At 43.5% G+C, this 16752-nt stretch overlaps 1 protein-coding gene across 3 annotated transcripts in view; it reads left to right on the plus strand.

The window, feature by feature from the left end:
* The window catches only part of DOCK5 (dedicator of cytokinesis 5), a 271512-nt gene that overhangs the window by 161723 nt on the left and 93037 nt on the right, over positions 1-16752 (plus strand). For all 3 annotated transcript variants that reach the window (XM_065946612.1, XM_065946611.1, XM_065946613.1), the window contains 5 exons: positions 3027-3151; positions 5742-5840; positions 10628-10700; positions 14019-14122; positions 15208-15391. In XM_065946612.1, coding sequence (XP_065802684.1) covers positions 3027-3151; positions 5742-5840; positions 10628-10700; positions 14019-14122; positions 15208-15391 — 585 coding nt within the window. The remainder of the gene's footprint in view (positions 1-3026; positions 3152-5741; positions 5841-10627; positions 10701-14018; positions 14123-15207; positions 15392-16752) is intronic.

The raw sequence follows: 16752 nt of genomic DNA on the forward strand, positions 1-16752 counted from the left end.
TCTTTGGTTTAGCCAATCAGGGTTACCTGGGTAATATTAAAATACAGATTCCCAGACTTTTCCAGACTCTGATTCAGTTTGTAAGACCCGGGTTCTCCAGGTTGTTGTTAGTCACTGAGTCTTGTCCGGGTCTTTGCCATCCCATGGATTGCAACACACAAGGCTTCTCTGTCCTTTACTACCTCCTGGAGTTTGCTCAGACTCATGTCCATTGAGTCAGTGATGCCATCTCATCCTCTGTCGCCCCCTTCTCTGCCTTCAATCTTTCTCGGCATCAGGGTCTTTTCCAATGAGTTCTCTCTTTGCATCAGGTGGCCAAAGTATTAGAGTTTCAGCATCAGTCCTTCCAATGAATATTCAAGGTTGATTTGCTTTAGGATTGACCGGTTTGATCTCCTTGCTGTCCAAGGGACTCTCAAGAGTCTTCTCCAGCACCACAGTTTGAAAGCATCAGTTTTTCAGCACTCAACCTTCTTTATGGTCCTCCTCTTATATCCATACATGACTACTGTAAACATCATAGTTTTGACCGTATGGACCTTTATCGGTTTCTCCGGGGGATTCTGGTAATTGGCCAGGTTTGAGAAACATATATCTGGACCAACATCCCTCACTGAGGTCCTTTTTGTCACCATTTGAACAGGCTCCAGATTCTTCTTTAATTCTTCCCTCTGCTGCACTTTCCCTTGTGGCTAAATTCGTGGAAGCAATTATATCCTCTCTCTTTTTTCACCTGTCAGTCTTTCTCTGTCCAGAATGGCTATCACTGCTCACTAAAGATTACAGTGTCTCTAAGTTCAGTGGATATTCTTAGCCTGATGATCGTCTCTGGCCAGCATATGACACAGTTGCTCACTCCCTCTTTTGGAATGTTACCACACGTTGTTGGTGACACCACACTCTTCTCATTTTTTTCTTCCCCTAGCGTCTCTCCCAGGATTCCTTTGCCAACTTACGATCTTCGAGCGCACCTTTAAACTTCAGAGTTCCTCAGTATTTCGTCCTTATGCCCTGTCTTAGTTTGCTTGGGCTTCCGTGACAAAGAACCACGGGCTGCCTGGCTTATGCAATGGAAGTATGTGGGACTTCCTTGGAGGTCCAGTGGTCAAGACTCTGTGCTTCCAATGCAGCAGGTGAGGATTTGATCCCTGGTTAGGAAACTAAGATCCCATATGCCACGTGGTGTAGCCAAACAATAAAATATAAAAAATGAAAGTGTATTTTCTTATAGTTCTGGAGGCTAGAATTCAAAAATCAAAATATCTGCAGGGTTGTTTCTCCGGAATCCTCTTCTTGGTTTACCGGTTGCCGCCTATCCTCACACCATCAGCCCTCATCTGTGTGTTATCTGTGTCCTAGTCTCAGGAAGGTATCAGTTATGTTGGATGAGGGCTCCCCATGTGACCCCGTTTTACATTAGTCACCTCTTTAACACATGAATTTGGGGGTGGGGCACAGTTCAGTCTTTAACAGGTCCCCTTCCTTTCCTTCTGCACTCCGTTCTCTCCCTAGGTGATCTCACACACTCCTTTTTTTCATATTTATTCATTTAGCTGTGTTGGGTCTTGGCTGCAGCATGTGAACTCTTAGTTGTGGCCTGTGGGATCTAGTTACCTGACCAGGGGTTGAACCGGACCATCTGCGTCAGGAGCTCTGCACTACAAGGGAAGTCCTCATCCATTCATTTTGCTTCTGTGTGTTAGTTGCCTATACATCCAAATCTTTAGTTCTAAGACCCTTCCTTTAATCAGAGGTGTGAAGAGGACCTTCTCTTCCCACCCTCAATTGGATCATTCCTTCTTTTTTATTTCTTAACTCAAAATTTGCACCTGGAACTTGTCATCCTAAGCATCTGGGCCTGACTCTTTTGTTAAGTTTTATCTCAGAGAAGAGCCCCTCATCCATCCACTTGCATAGACAAGAAATCTGGAAATCACCCTTGACACCTCCTTCCCTTCATCTCACATAGGATTGAGGGAGAAGGTCGACCAGTTTTCCCTTTGAAAGCCTCTCAACTGCACCCTGTGCTTTATCCGGCTGCAGCTCCCTAGATTGCAGCTCCCGTCATCAGTTCCCTGGACAACTGCCATGTCTTCCTAACTGGTTTCCCTGTTTCTGCTCTTTCTACCTCCTTCTCCACATGGTAGCATGAATGGTCGGTTATAAATGCCTTTCTGATATCGTCACACTCCTTCCTTTCTGAAAACGTGTTGATGACTTCTGTTTATATTTAGGATGAAGATACAAATTCTTCTGTTGGCCTCAGGCAGGCTTATGTCTGTCTCCATAACCTCATCTCATACCAGATTTCCTTCACTTGAAAGCATCATGGATATGCTACCTCTGGGCCTTTGCACATGCTACATACTCTCCCTCCTCCTCTCATTCCTCCAGTATCAGCCCAAAGGATAGATTCGCACACCCTCCATTGATCCTGACTTTATAATGATGCGTCTCATCAGATGATGATCTGAGAATGCTTCTATCACCCACCAGACTATAAGCTGCTTGAGAGCAAGGCTGGTGGGTGTATGGCTGACTGTTGTCTCCCAAACACCTAGCACAGTACTTCATAACAGAGTCTGTGCTCAGTCCGGTTTTTAAAGGAGTAAATGAATATTATTTCATTTCACTGTACCATAATTTATTCAACCAACTGTTTCTGTGGTTGGAAACTGAAGATGTGTCAAAGTTTTCACATTAGCAAACAATACCACAATGAATATCCTTCTGGATAAATCATTGCTCACATGTTCTTATTGTGGTATAGTTGATGTACTATATTATATAAGTTTCACGTCTACAACAAATAGCACTAAACTGTACTTCAGAGACCCTGTGCTATGTATGGAGAGGTAAAATGAGGTAAGCTATTGGGAACAATACGTATAAAAACTCCTGTGTAAATAATTTATTACAAAGTCAGAGCATTTTATATTTTACATGTAATTTACATCTTATTACACTCTGAAATTTAAAAATGACTTCAGGTAGCACCACTCACAGGATGGGTTGTTGTATTGCAGGAGATGTTCGGAATGATATTTATGTCACCCTGATCCATGGGGAGTTTGACAAGGGGAAAAAGAAGACACCAAAGAACGTGGAGGTGACCATGTCTGTACATGACGAGGAGGGCAGGCTCTTGGAGGTGAGTGATGTTCCCCATAGTCCCACTGCCATCACACACACCTTTACAGGACTTCAGGCCTGATGTTAATTGTTCTTCACTGTAGAGTGGATTTGGTGTTTCACAACAAAAAAGTAGGAAACCCATTAAATTTGTGATTAGCAGTTACCAATTTTATAAATAAATTCACATAGACTCTTAATTTCACTATTTCTCCTGTGCTGAGAAAGACCGCAAGCCACCAGGATTTCAGGTGTACATTTCTGATGTAGCGATTCTCTCTCTTTTTTTTTTTTACATTGATTTATTTTTGACTGCACTGGGTCTTCATTGCTGCACACAGGCTTTCTCTAGTTGCAGTGAGTGGGGGCTACCCTTTCTTGCAGTGTGCGGGCTTCTCATTGCAGTGGCTTCTCGTTGCAGAGCACAGGCTCTTGGCCTTCGGTAGTTGAGGCATCTGGACTCAGTAGTCGCAGTTACTGGACCTAATAGATGTGGTGCATGGGCTCAGTTTGTGCCAAGGCATTTGGGATCTTCCCAGATCAGGGATCAAACGCATGTCTCCTATACTGGCAGGCGGATTCTTTACCACCGAGCTACCAGGGAAGCCCCTGATGTAGAGGTTCTTAATCATTTTCAAGTAATTTAGACACTTGCAATCTGATACGGTCCTTCTTTCCATCTGGAGGGTACAGGTCCTCCACCTGAGTGAGCTGACCAGTGGAGATGTACTGCGTAGAGCTGTTACACTGGAAGGTAACAGTTTTAGGTCAACTACCACGCTTTTTAGTTTTAGAGATCAGCAAGCTGCAGCCCAGAGAGGATAAGGTGTTCTCTCAGGGAAGCACAGGACCCGGAGGTGCTGCAGGAAACGGACACAGGTGTCCTGACTTCCGGTCCGTTGTTCCTCCAATAGAAGTTAAGTCTTGATTCTGACATCATGGAGGAGGATAGGCAAGGTGTGGTCACGGCAGGCTTTTACTTTCCCGAGTGACTCCTCTTGTGTGAGCCACAGTTACCTGCTGGGGAGTCTGCTCCATTCACCGAGTGCATCGTAGTGGGGACACAGCAGGGTACACCATCCCCCACTTCCTGGGGATGTGCTCGTCTTTGAAGGAATCGGTTGTTTAAAGACAAGTTGTCCTCTGCATAGAGGGAGAAGCAGAATGCCCTGGGCCACAACGTGGGAGTGATTTCTTGGTGCTGTCAGGAGAGCCCTTTCGCCTCAAGAGATCAAGTACACATCTTCATGGCTTTGCTAACTAGCTTGGAAGTACCCCCACGGAGGCCTGACTCTTGAACTAAGTGGTTCCTTTCTAGGAAGAGCCACAACCCTAAGTTCTAGTGGACACACCACACCTACATACCAAGTCCTTAAAACAAGAGCGTAGACAGGACCTCACATGGCTTTCTGTCTGCAACATACTTGGCTCTGGGTCACCCTCACTAGACCTCCGTTCCCTGAAAAAAGGAAAGAAGAAAGAAAAGAAGGACAGTATATGGTTGGAATGGAAGAGAGAGTAAAAGTTCCAGCAAAGAGGAATGCTAAGCTGGTACTGGGTGCCTTAGCAACTACGCATTGAGACGCTTGGACCCTCAAAATGCTAGAAACTCACTCTTTTTTATAAAAAATATATAATTTATTTATTTTTGGCTTTGCTGGGCTTTTCTCTAGTTCCTGGTGTTTGGGGGCTACTCTCCAGTTGGGGTGTGCAGGCTTCTCATTGCAGTGACTTCTCCTGTTGCGGAGCACAGGCTCTCGGGCATGCGGGCTTTAGTAGTTGTAGCACGTGGGCTTAGTAGTTGCAGCTCGCAGACTCTAGAGCATGGGCTGAAGAGTTGTGGTTCCTGGGCTTAGTTGCTTTGTGGCATGTGGGGTCCTCCCAGATCAGGGATCAAACCTGTGTCTCCTGCTTTGGCAGGCAGATTCTTTACCAATGAGCCACTGGGGAAGCCCAAAACTCAGTCATTTTAAATTAATTTCTTTTCTTGACATATGGTTGCTTTACAGTGTTGTGTTCATTTCCGGTATACAGCAAAGTGTCTATCTATACAGCATTATCTATTGATCATCTTTGTATATTCTTTTTTAGATTCTTTTCATATGTAGATTTTTACAACATATTCCATATAGTTCCCTGTGCCGTACAGTAGGTCCTTCTTACCTATTTTATGTCGAGTAATGTGTATCGTTTCATCTCAAGTTCCTAATTATCCCATCCCATTCCTCACCCTTCCCTTGGGAAACCAGGAGTTTGTTTTCTATGTCCATGAGTCTGTTGGCATTTTGTAAATAAGTTCATGTCTGTCATCCTTTAGGTTCCACATATGAGTGATGTCATATTTGTCTTTCTCTGACTTACGTCAGCACTTAGTATGACAATCTCTAGGTTCATACATGTTGATGCAAACGGCATTATTTCATTCCTTTTTATGGATGAGTAGTATTCCATTATATATATGTACCACATCTTCTTAGAAAGTCATCTCGCTCTTCACCCCAGAGGTCATCAACTTACGGATGCCAATGTAAGACAGGCGCTCGCCATGTGGAGTACCCTGAGGGTCTAGATAATATTGTCACCTCCTGATTTTTTCTTTCCATCCGAAGAAAGCGATTCATCCTGGTGCTGGATATGAAGGCATTTCTGAGTACAAATCAGTGGTGTATTATCAAGTCAAGCAGCCCTGTTGGTGTGAGACCGTCAAGGTGAGGATGTGCTGTCAGTAACTTCTGTCATATGTGAAACCTCTTCTAGATTCCCTTCCTCTTTTTTTAAACTGGGATGTAGTTGCTTGATAATGTTGTGTCAGTTTCTGCTGCACAGTGAAGTGAATCAGCCATATGCACACGTATACCCCCGCCCCAACCCTTCTTCCCTCCCACTCCCCATCCCACCCCTCTAGGTCACCCCAGAGCCTTGAGCTGAGCTCCCTCCGCCCGCAGCAGCTTCCCCCTGGCTGTTTCACACGTGATACTGCATATATCTCAGCCTTAGTCTCCTGATTCCTCCCACCCCCTTTGTCCACACATCTGTTTTCTACGTCTGTGTCTCTATTCCTGCCCTGAAGTAGGTTCATCTGTATCATTTTTCTAGATTCCCCATATATGCATTAATATACTGTATTTGTTTTTCTGGCTGACTTCACTCTGTTTGACAGACTTTAGGTCCAAGCACGTCTCCACCAATGACCCTTTTACCCACCAATGATTCCTCCTTTATCCTGAAGTTTTACAGAGGTTGCCTGTGGGGTGCTGTAAGAAATGAATTGATCATCGTAATTCTTCACAAGAGCATTTCTCTTTCAGAAACTTGAGAAATCTTAAGTGACGTTCTAGTTTGTAAACGTGTTGAAATTTGGAGGAAAACTTGTGGTTGTAATGATGTAAGAGGCTGCCAAGATGGTCCAGCACCAAATGGAAATTTTCACACTTTTGTGAGCAGTTTCCTAACATTTCTCTCCTTCTTGGCCTCTAACCAAATTTGCTGGGCCCCCTTTCAATTTAATTATGTGTTTTTCAGATTCCAAAGTGCTCTTGAGATCAGTCAGCTCATGTGAGCCTTGCAATAGCTCTGCAACTGAAATGGTCTGAGTTGCAGTACCCCCTTTTCTTTATTTTTTTGTTAATTGTTCACCACACTGAGCAGCATGGGGGATCTTAGTTCCCCCACCAGGGATCCAACCTGGGCACCCCCTGCATTGGAAGGCAGAGTCTTAACCCCTGGACCACAAGGGACGTCGCAACAGTAGCCCTTTTTCTAAAGAGGTAACTGACACTCAGAGAAGTGAAGCAGTCATGTTCCTCTAGCTGCTCTGTGTCAGAGTCAACACTGGAGCCCGCTTTTTCTGAACCCCAGGCTCCATTAGCTCTTCCTTTTTTATTATTTTATAATTGAAGTATAGTTTGTTTACAATGCTGTGCTAATTTGGCTGTACACAAAGCAGTTCCATTATCCATATGTCTTTCTAGTTTTTGTTTAGTCACTAAGTCATATCCATCTCTTTGTTACCCATGGACTGTAGCCCGCCAGGCTTCTCTGTCCATGGAGTTTCCCAGGCAAGAATACTGGAGTGAGTTGCCATTTCTGTCTCTAGGGATCCTTCCGACCCAGGGATTGAACCACATCTCCAGCATTAGCAGGAGTGGCTAATGCCACTGAGCCACCAGAGAAGCTCGTCCATATATATAAATATATATACACACACACACACACGTACATATATATATACATTCTTTTGAGTATTCTTTTCCATTATGGCTGAGATCATGATACTGAATATAGTTCCTTGTGCTGTTCAGTGGGACTTTGTTGCTCATCCACATTGACTCTTTCTGATTGTCAGAGTCTTAAAAACTCTCTACAGAAAACTAAAAAATAATTGCCCTTTTATCTTAATTCAGAAGTAACCATCCTCCACAATGGTTGGAGGGATAAAAAATGCACAAAGATGGGCACAGTAAAGGACAGAAATGGTATGGACCTCACAGAAACAGAAGATATTAAGAGGAGGTGACAAGAATACACAGAAGAACTATACAAAAAAGATCTTCATGACCCAGATAATCACAAAGGTGTGATCACTCACCTAGAGCCAGACATCCTGGAATACAAAGTCAAGTCGGCCTTAGGAAGCATCACTATGAACAAAGCTAGTGGAGGTGATAGAATTCTGGTTGAGCTATTTCAAATCCTGAAAGATGATGCTGTGAAAGTGCTGCACTCAATATGCCAGCAAATTTGGAAAACTCAGCAGTGGCCACAGGACTGGAAAACATCAGTTTTCATTTCAATCCCAAAGAAAGGCAATCCTGAAGAATGCTCAAACTACCACACAATTGCACTCATCTCACACGCTAGCAAAGTAATGCTCAAAATTCTCCAAGCCAGGCAATGAACCATGAACTTCCAGATGTTCAAGCTGGATTTAGAAAAGACAGAGGAGCCAGAGATCAAATTGCCAACATCTGTTTGATCATCAAAAAAGCTAGAGAGTTCCAGAAAAACATTTACTTGTAAGCTTTATTGACTATTACAAAGCCTTTGACTTTGTGGATCATAACAAACTGGAAAATTTTTAACTCCATGGGAAGACCAGACCACCTGATCTACCTCTTGAGAAATCTGTATGCAGGTCAGGAAGCAACAATTAGAACTGGACATGGAACAACAGACTGGTTCCAAATCGGGAAAGGAGTATGTCAAGGTTGTATATTGTCACCCTGCTTATTTAACTTATATACAGAGTTCATCATGAGAAATCCTGGACTGGATGAATCACAAGCTGGAATCAAGATTGCTGGGAGAAATACCAATAATGTCAGATATGCAGATGATACCACCCTTATGGCAGAAAACAAAGAAGAACTAAAGAGCATCTTGATGAATATGAAAGATGAGAGTGAAAAAGTTGACTTAAAACTCAACATTCAGAAAACTAAGATCATGACATCTGGTCCCATTGCTTCATGGCAAATAGATGGGGAAACAGTGGCAGACTTTTTTGGGGGGCTCCAAAATCACTGCAGATGATGATTGCAGCCATGAAATTAAAAGATGCTTGTTCCTTGGAAGAAAGGTTATGACCAACCAAGACAGCATATTAAAAAGCAGTGACATTACTTTGCCAACAAAAGTCCGTCTAGTCAAAGCTTTGGTTTTTCCAGTAGTCATGTATGGATGTGAGAGTTGGACTATAAAGAAAGCTGAGCACCAAAGAATTGATGCTTTTGAACTGTGGTGTTGGAGCAGACTCGAGAGGGACTGCAAGGAGATCCAACCCGTCCATCCTAAAGGAAATCAGTCCTGAATATTCATTGGAAGGACTGATGTTGAAGCTGAAACTCCAGTACTTTGGCCACCTGATGCGAAGAACTGACTTATTTGAAAAGACCCTGATGGTGGGAATGATTGAAGGCAGGAGAAGAAGGGGATGACAGAGGATGGGATTGTTGGGTGGCATCACCGACTCCATGGACATGAGCTTGAGTAAACTCCGGGAGTTGATGATAGACAAGGAAGGCTGGCATGCTGCAGTCCATGGGGTTGCAAAGAGTCGGACACAACTGAGCAAATGAACTGAACTGAACCATCCTCCACAATTTTACAAACTTCATGTGTCTTGAATCATGCTGTTGATAGAAATTTAAACTAGGAATAAAATCACCATATAACCCTGCAATCCCACTCCTAGGCATTTACCCTGAGGAAACCAAAATTGAAAAAGATACATGTGTATCCCTTGTTCATTGCATCACTATTTACAATAGCTAGATATGGAAGCAACCTAGATATCCATCAACAGATGAATGGACAAAGAAATTGTGGTACATGTATACAATGAAATAATACTCAGCCATGAAAAGGAATGCATTTGAGTCAGTTCTGATGAGGTAAATGAACCTAGAACCTATTATATAGAGTGAAGTGAGTCAGAAAAAGATAAATATCATATTCTAACACATATATACGGAATCTAGAAGAATGGTACTGAAGAACTTACTCACAGGGCAGCAGTGGAGAAACAGGGGGGACATGGGGAGAGGGGAGGACAGAATGAGATGTATGTAAAGAGTAACATGGAAACGTACATTATCATATGTAAAAGAGAGAGCCAATGGGAATTTGTAGTAAGCCTCAGGAAACTCAAACAGGGGCTCTGTATCAACCTAGGAGGGGTGGGATGGGGAGGGAGCTGGGAGGGAGGTTCAAAAGGGAGGGGATATATATATACCTATGGCTGATTCATGTTGAGGTTTGATAGATACTTGCATAATAGTCCATTATATAACCACACCATAATTAAACTCTTGCCACAAATTTTCTGCTCTGTACATTGCCCCATGCCTCTGTTTTCCCTGTCCCTTCTGTACATATAAGCAGCAAAAAGAAAAAGCTTCCTTTTCTCCAGTATTTTATCTTTTTCTTCTAGTGTGTGTATGTGCTCAGTCGTGTCTGACTCTTTGTGACCTCATGGACTGTAGCCTACCAGGCTCCTCTGTCCATGGGTTTCTCAAGGCAAGAATACTGGAGTGGGTTGCCATTTCCTTCTCATGGGCACCTTCCCAACCCAGGAATCGATCCTGAGTCTTCTGCCTTGGCAGGCAGATTCCTTACCATTGAGGCACCAGGGAAGCCCTTTCCTTCTATTATAGTCCCTACATATTACTGTATTCATGTACAGCTTGTAGTCCAAAAGGTACAAGTACTGATGTTTTCACTCTGAAGCATCTCCTGCTTCATACTTGAGAGGACACTAGAAATTTGTAGTATCTCCACTTTCAGAATCTATGATAAATATCAAAGATGATCTCTTGAGGTTCACTTGGTTTTGAGAAATAGGTAAACCTCTCTTGAATGAAGTCCTCCACAAAATCTCACCCTATCACAATGACTCCTTATGACCAGATACTAAAATGGGCCTCATTTTATAAAGTGAGCTTTGCATGCCAAGGACTGAATTGATATAAACTCGTAATTCTGAATTATTATGCAGGTGTCCATTGCTATAGAAGAAGTTACTCGCTGCCATATAAGATTTACCTTCCGACACCGGTCGTCTCAGGAATGTAAGTATTAGGAGGTCTACGACGTACTTTCATCAAAACAATATCTTTCATCAAAAAAAAATCCTCCTTGACAGCACTTTTGTGTGTCTATAAAAGAAGACACTTGGCATCTTTATTTCAGGATTCATTGGTGCTAAGGAAATATTTTTTTAATGAATTTTTCTAGGTTTCCAAGATTTGTGTTGTTCATTCTGTATCAGAATTTCCCCAAAATGTGTTCTGTGAGTACTGAGGTTCTCTAAGATGCTGATAGATGCTCTCTGACACAATGAGTTTCACAGTTGGATAGAGATAGGAGATGCTTGTGTATTATATTTTCCTCTTAGGCATTCACAGTGTATGTTGTCGTATTGCTGAGAAATCCTGAAGCCATAAAAGTGTTTAATCTCTAGTTTCCCTAATTTTTTTTTCATGAAAGAACTATTTCAAATCTTAGAACATAGTTCATGAGTTGACTTTTCTAAAGTGTGAACAAAGGAGAATATTGTTTATTTTCCGCTTGATCACAATGTGTCTGGAAGTGTTGTTCTTACTCAGCACTCCATGAAAGCCCAGTCCTTCCTTCCAAACTGAAATTTTTGATTGCCGTCTACCTACCAGACTGCAGGCCAGGCCCTCAATAGATAATAACAGACAGGACTCAGGCACTGCTCTGAAAAGTCTCTGTGATCTAGTAAGAAAGATGAGTATGAAAACAGATGATGAAGGTCAGATCAATGTGACGTGTTACAGCAGTAGACGTGGAGTTGTAAGCCTAGCACCCAACCCTGCCTGGGGATTTACCCCTAAGATTTCCTACATCCTGTCTGAGCCTCGAAGATAAGCAGAGGTTAGCCCAGCGAAGGGTGATGGTGGAGAAATGTGTTTGAAAGAGCAAAAGGAGGCTGAAGTGGGAGCAATTATAATATTAAATTGAGCCATCTTAAAGTGCCAGCTTTATAGGTCAGTAGCAGATAGTCAAATATTAGCAATTGCGTCCAGTTCTACGTTATACCAAAGGAGCATTTCTCAAGCTCTTAGTTTGTACCAGATACCACGTGAAGCCGTATTTATACGCTATCTTGTTTGGTATCTGCAGTAGTCTGATAAGATCCATACTACTTTTATCCACATCTGTACATAAGGAAAGTGAGGCACAGAGATGTTAGGCCCAAGGTTGGGCTTCCCTGGTAGCTCAGCTGGTAAAGAGTCCACTTGCAATGCAGGAGAACCTGATTCGATTCCTGGGAAGATCCACTGGAGAAGGCATAGGCTACGCACTCCAGTATTCTCGGTCTTCCCTGGTGGCTCAGCTGGGTTCGATCTCTGGGTTGGGAAGATCCCCTGGAGAAGGAAACAGCTGCCTACTCCAGTGTTCTGGCCTGGAGAATTCCATGGAGGTTGCAAAGAGTTGGACATGACTGAGTGACTTTTACTTTCACTTTGCCCAAGGTCACAGGGCTAATAAGAACCCAGATTGACACCTTGACAGTCTGATTCCAGGCAGGCTGGAGCAGGATCATGAAAAATGAAGAAGGTTCTTTTAAACCATCTTGTAGAGGAGCCATTAAAGAGTGTTGTATAGGTCAGGAGTCCCTAACTTCTGGAGTCTAATGCCTGATGATCTGAGGTAAAGCTGATGCAATAATAATAGGAATAAAGTGCACAACAAATGTAATGCACTTGAATCATCCTGAAACCATCCCCCCCTGCCCCTGGTCTGTGGAGAAATTATCTCCCATGAAACCAGTCCCTGGTGCCAAAATGGTTGGGGATTGCAAGTATAGATGGTGGTGGTGGTGATTTGGTATCTATTTATAACAGCTTTAGTCATGGTATCCCCAGCCAAACTGGACACGGCCTAAGTGGCCATCAAAAGGAGAACATATGAACAAACCATAGTATAATCTTTTCATAACAGACACCTGCTCAGCCAGTCTGGGGACACACGAGAACTACCAGATCTTAGAGGTGTGCCTGTGGTGAGTAGGGGCCACGAGTCCCGCCAGCCATAGACATCTGAGTAGGGGACATGTGAGCTCAGAGGCCAGCTCTGAAGACCAGGAGGGAGGCCCTTTCTTTCCTCAAGAGGCTGGATTCTCCTTCCCAGATGCCACAAGAAACACATAACCCCTTTTCCTGGCACCTTGGCATCTTGGAAAAAGAGAGGAACAGAAACCTTAGACAGCATCACAATCGTGTTATTGTTGTTCAGTGGCTAAGTTGTGTCTGACTCTTTGCAACCCCACGGACTGCACCACACCACGCTTCCCTGTCCTTCACTGTTTTCCAGAGTTTGCTCAAGCTCGTGTCGGTGGATTTGGTGATGCCATCCAACCATCTCATCCTCTGTCGCCCCCTTCTCCTGCCCTCAGTCTTTCCCAGCATCAGGGTCTTTTCCAATGAGTCAGTTCTTCACATCAGGTGGCCAAAGTATTCTAGCTACAGGATCAGTCCTTCCAGTGAATATTCAGGACTGATTTCCTTTAGGATTGACTGGTTTGATCTCCTTGCAGTCCACAGACCTTGAAATATAATAAATAAAATACTTGCTGAGGTACTTCCCTGGTGGTCCAGTGGCTCAGAATCTGCCTACCAATGCCAGGGTCATGGATTCCATCACTGTTCCGGGAAGATCCTACTTGCTGAGGAGCAGCTAAGCCCATGCCCCAAAATTACTCAGCCTGGGCTCGAGAGCCCATGCCCCAAAACAAGAGAAGCTGCTTCATTGAGAAGCCCACACACAACTAGAGAGTAGTCCCTGCTCACCACAGCTAGAGAAAGCCCGTGCACAGCATCAAAGACCCAGCACAGCAAAATATAACTAAGTAAACACATGTATATAGAGAGATCAGTGCATACACACTGAGTCTGTTTTAAAAACAGCAGCAATTAATGAGATAGCCCATGGAATGGTTTGGAAGCATGGCGTTTTAGGAATACAGGGAAGTGATGAGGGTGGTCTGGACTCAGGAGGGAACAGCAGGAATGGAGAGGGAAGGTGTCCAGAGGCTCTCAGGAGGTGAAGTTAGCCTGGAGGTGGGGTCAGTGTCGATACTCGTTGTTCTGATTGGATGCTCGAGTTGATTCTGGTGTCATTCATTCATAAATACAGGAAGAGCAGGGTATGTATGGGGGGCACCAGAAGATTTCAGTTAAGGAACTGTTCCTTCAGGGAGCCGGTGACATGCATACTCCATATGGCTCATTGGAGCTCATTGAACTGATTGATTAGAGTGCGGTCGAGCACCTAACTGCAGACACATGTGCCCAGCTCTCATAGCCATCACCCCCTGGTATCCTCCTGCCCTGCTCAGACATCTATTCTTGTCTTTTCAGCCAGAGATAAATCAGAGCGAGCCTTTGGCGTGTCCTTTGTGAAGCTGATGAACACGGATGGCACCACTCTGCAAGACGGGAGGCACGATCTGGTGGTGTATAAGGTGCTAAAGAAAGAGGCCGAAGACCTCCTTACTCCCTCTGAAAGTGATTGTGAAAACTCCTTTTAGATTTTGTGTGTAACTATCAGAAGCTTCTCTAGACCTATATGTGTTCACACCTACCAGTCTCGAATCCCAGAGGACTGTGGTCACACCAGCTTCATGGACTCCCATCCCCTTCAGTCTAATAAATGATGGTCCTGGGACTTCCCTGATGGTCCAGTGGGGACCGCCAGTCACACTTTCACTGCAGTGGGCATGGGTTCCATCCCTGGTTGGGGAACTTGGATCCCACATGCTGTGTAGCATGGCCAAGAAAAAAAATTTTTTTTAAATGATGGTCCCTCCTTCTGCAAATGGCATCATGGAGGTGAACAGCCAAAGGTCACTCTCTGACTTTCTGTTCTTTGCATCACCCCTTGTGGAGCGTTGATAATCGCACTGTTGGGCTGGGTGAGCAGGTGATGGGTGTGGTAGGATGTGGTTTTCATATCAGTGAGAGCCAGGCACCATTTCTGTGCTCCGGGGCCCCTCTTCCTCCGGTATCAGTTTTGTCTTTATTCTTGCATCTACGTGCTGCAGAGCTATCATTCCCACTGAGATTTTAGAGTTGAAAGATGTTGAGAAGATCTCATTTGTCCAACCATGTCAAGGAGACTTTTTTCAGTTGATAGCTTTTCTGAGATGAAGCTGCCTAATGTGTATTTCCGTTAATAGCTCCTGAGCTCAGAAATAGTGTTGGAAGCCATAGCTAGCTGTTTCTTCTCAGGGGACCCAATGAAGTATAACTGGACAGTTTACACATTCAAGAAAATGAAGTCCAACCTTACTCTTTACTTACGTACTTATAACACAGACTAGGATATTGATTTCTGCTTCATACCTTACTCCATTTTCATACAATGTTTAAATTATTTCCAGGCTCAGATTTCTGAAAAACATCATAACACCTCAGAATTAAAAGGGATCTAATATAAAAACTTTGTTTCTTATGCTAGAAATACACTGCGCTCACGATAAGTATTATTTTATTTGCACCTAAGAGATTTTGTCTGCTCTCTGGCGTCCCTGACATGTTTCCTTGGCAGGGTGACAACAAGAAGATGGAAGATGCTAAATTCTACCTGACTTTGCCTGGAACCAAGGTGGAGATGGAAGAGAAGGAGCTCCAAGCATCTAAAAACACAGCCAGCTTTGCACCAGCCAAGGACAGCACGAAGGACAGCTTTCAGATTGCCACCCTCATCTGTTCCACAAAGCTCACCCAGAATGGTAGGTGCGGCGACCTGAGTGACCCCAGAATGGGTTTTCCATTGGGTCCTCCTGGCTTTCTTTGTTCAATTCAGGAGACTGGACCATATGTCTTCTGAGATGGGGTCCTCGGCTCTCTGGATTCTGCTCTTTGCGTGATGTTCTAGGTAGAACTGTTAAATAGCTAAAGCTTTTTCTGAGGCTTCTTTGTCTATCTTTGAACCAGGATGAAAAACATTTGGGTGTTTTTAAATATGGTAAAACCTACAAATGTATTCTAACGGAGGCTGTAAAATGGGAAGGCCTTGTGTTTCATTCCTTCAAGGCAGCAAAGAGCTCTAATACTGTCCTTTGAAATATGATGTGCATAATGAGATATTTTGGTAGCAGGGGAAGGATACTGGCAGGCAAATATCAGTCCCTTGCTCAAGAAGGGTGGCAAAGAGCAGGGAGGATTTCCTATTAGCCTTTCCATCTGTCCCCATGTAGACTCCTCTTTCCCCATTTTTTTCCCAAGCAGTCAGAGATTTTCCATAAAATCAGCTGAACAGTTCACAGTTGGCTTCACTTTGTCCCTTCTTGAAATCTGATAGCAATTTTAACTTCTCTTGTGTATATCATGGCATTTGATAGCCAATAACAGCTTCTTATTCATTTAACGTATGTAATTTGTAAGGAGTCCTGCTGAATATAGTGATCCAAGGGTTAGCTGCTTTGGGGACTTGCTTTATAAATTGTGTATCCCCTGTGTTGTGTGGATGATTAGTCCCTTTGACCTTTGAGAAGAGTTGGGGGCTCTGGCTTAGGGAGATGATAAGATAGACAAGCAGCTGAGATATAAGGGACACTCAAGGGTCAGATTGATTGTGGTTGATCTTTAGAAAGGGTCAGTGTTGTTTATTTTGGTGAATCATGGTTGGGTAGAGAATATGGATAGTATTTCAACTTGGGCAAGTGTCTAGACTCAATAGAGTGAGGCTTAGAGCTATTACTTATGGGAAAGCAAAAGCACACACCAAAAATAAAGCCAGAAAAAAGGTGAAACTATAAAGACATCAAAAGATCCATGATTACAGAGGGCTCGGGGAGAGAGGGAGGGATGAACAGACAAAGAATGGGATTTTTAGGACAGTAAAGCTATGCACTAAATGATACCCTAATGGGTACTTGGATATATGTCACTGTACATTTGTCCATACCCACAGAATATACGAAGTGAAGCCTAACTTAAATGACAGGCTTGAGTTAATGATTTTTATCAGTGTTGGCTCATCAGTTGTAATAAAGGTACCTCAGTAATGCAGGATGTTAATAACACTGGAAACTCTGCAACCTTGAAGGGGTATTTGGGAACTCTCTGCACTGTGGGCTTAATTTTTTCT

This window comes from Muntiacus reevesi, chromosome 10 (assembly GCF_963930625.1).
Source record: "Muntiacus reevesi chromosome 10, mMunRee1.1, whole genome shotgun sequence".
NCBI classification, from domain to species: Eukaryota; Metazoa; Chordata; class Mammalia; order Artiodactyla; family Cervidae; genus Muntiacus; species Muntiacus reevesi.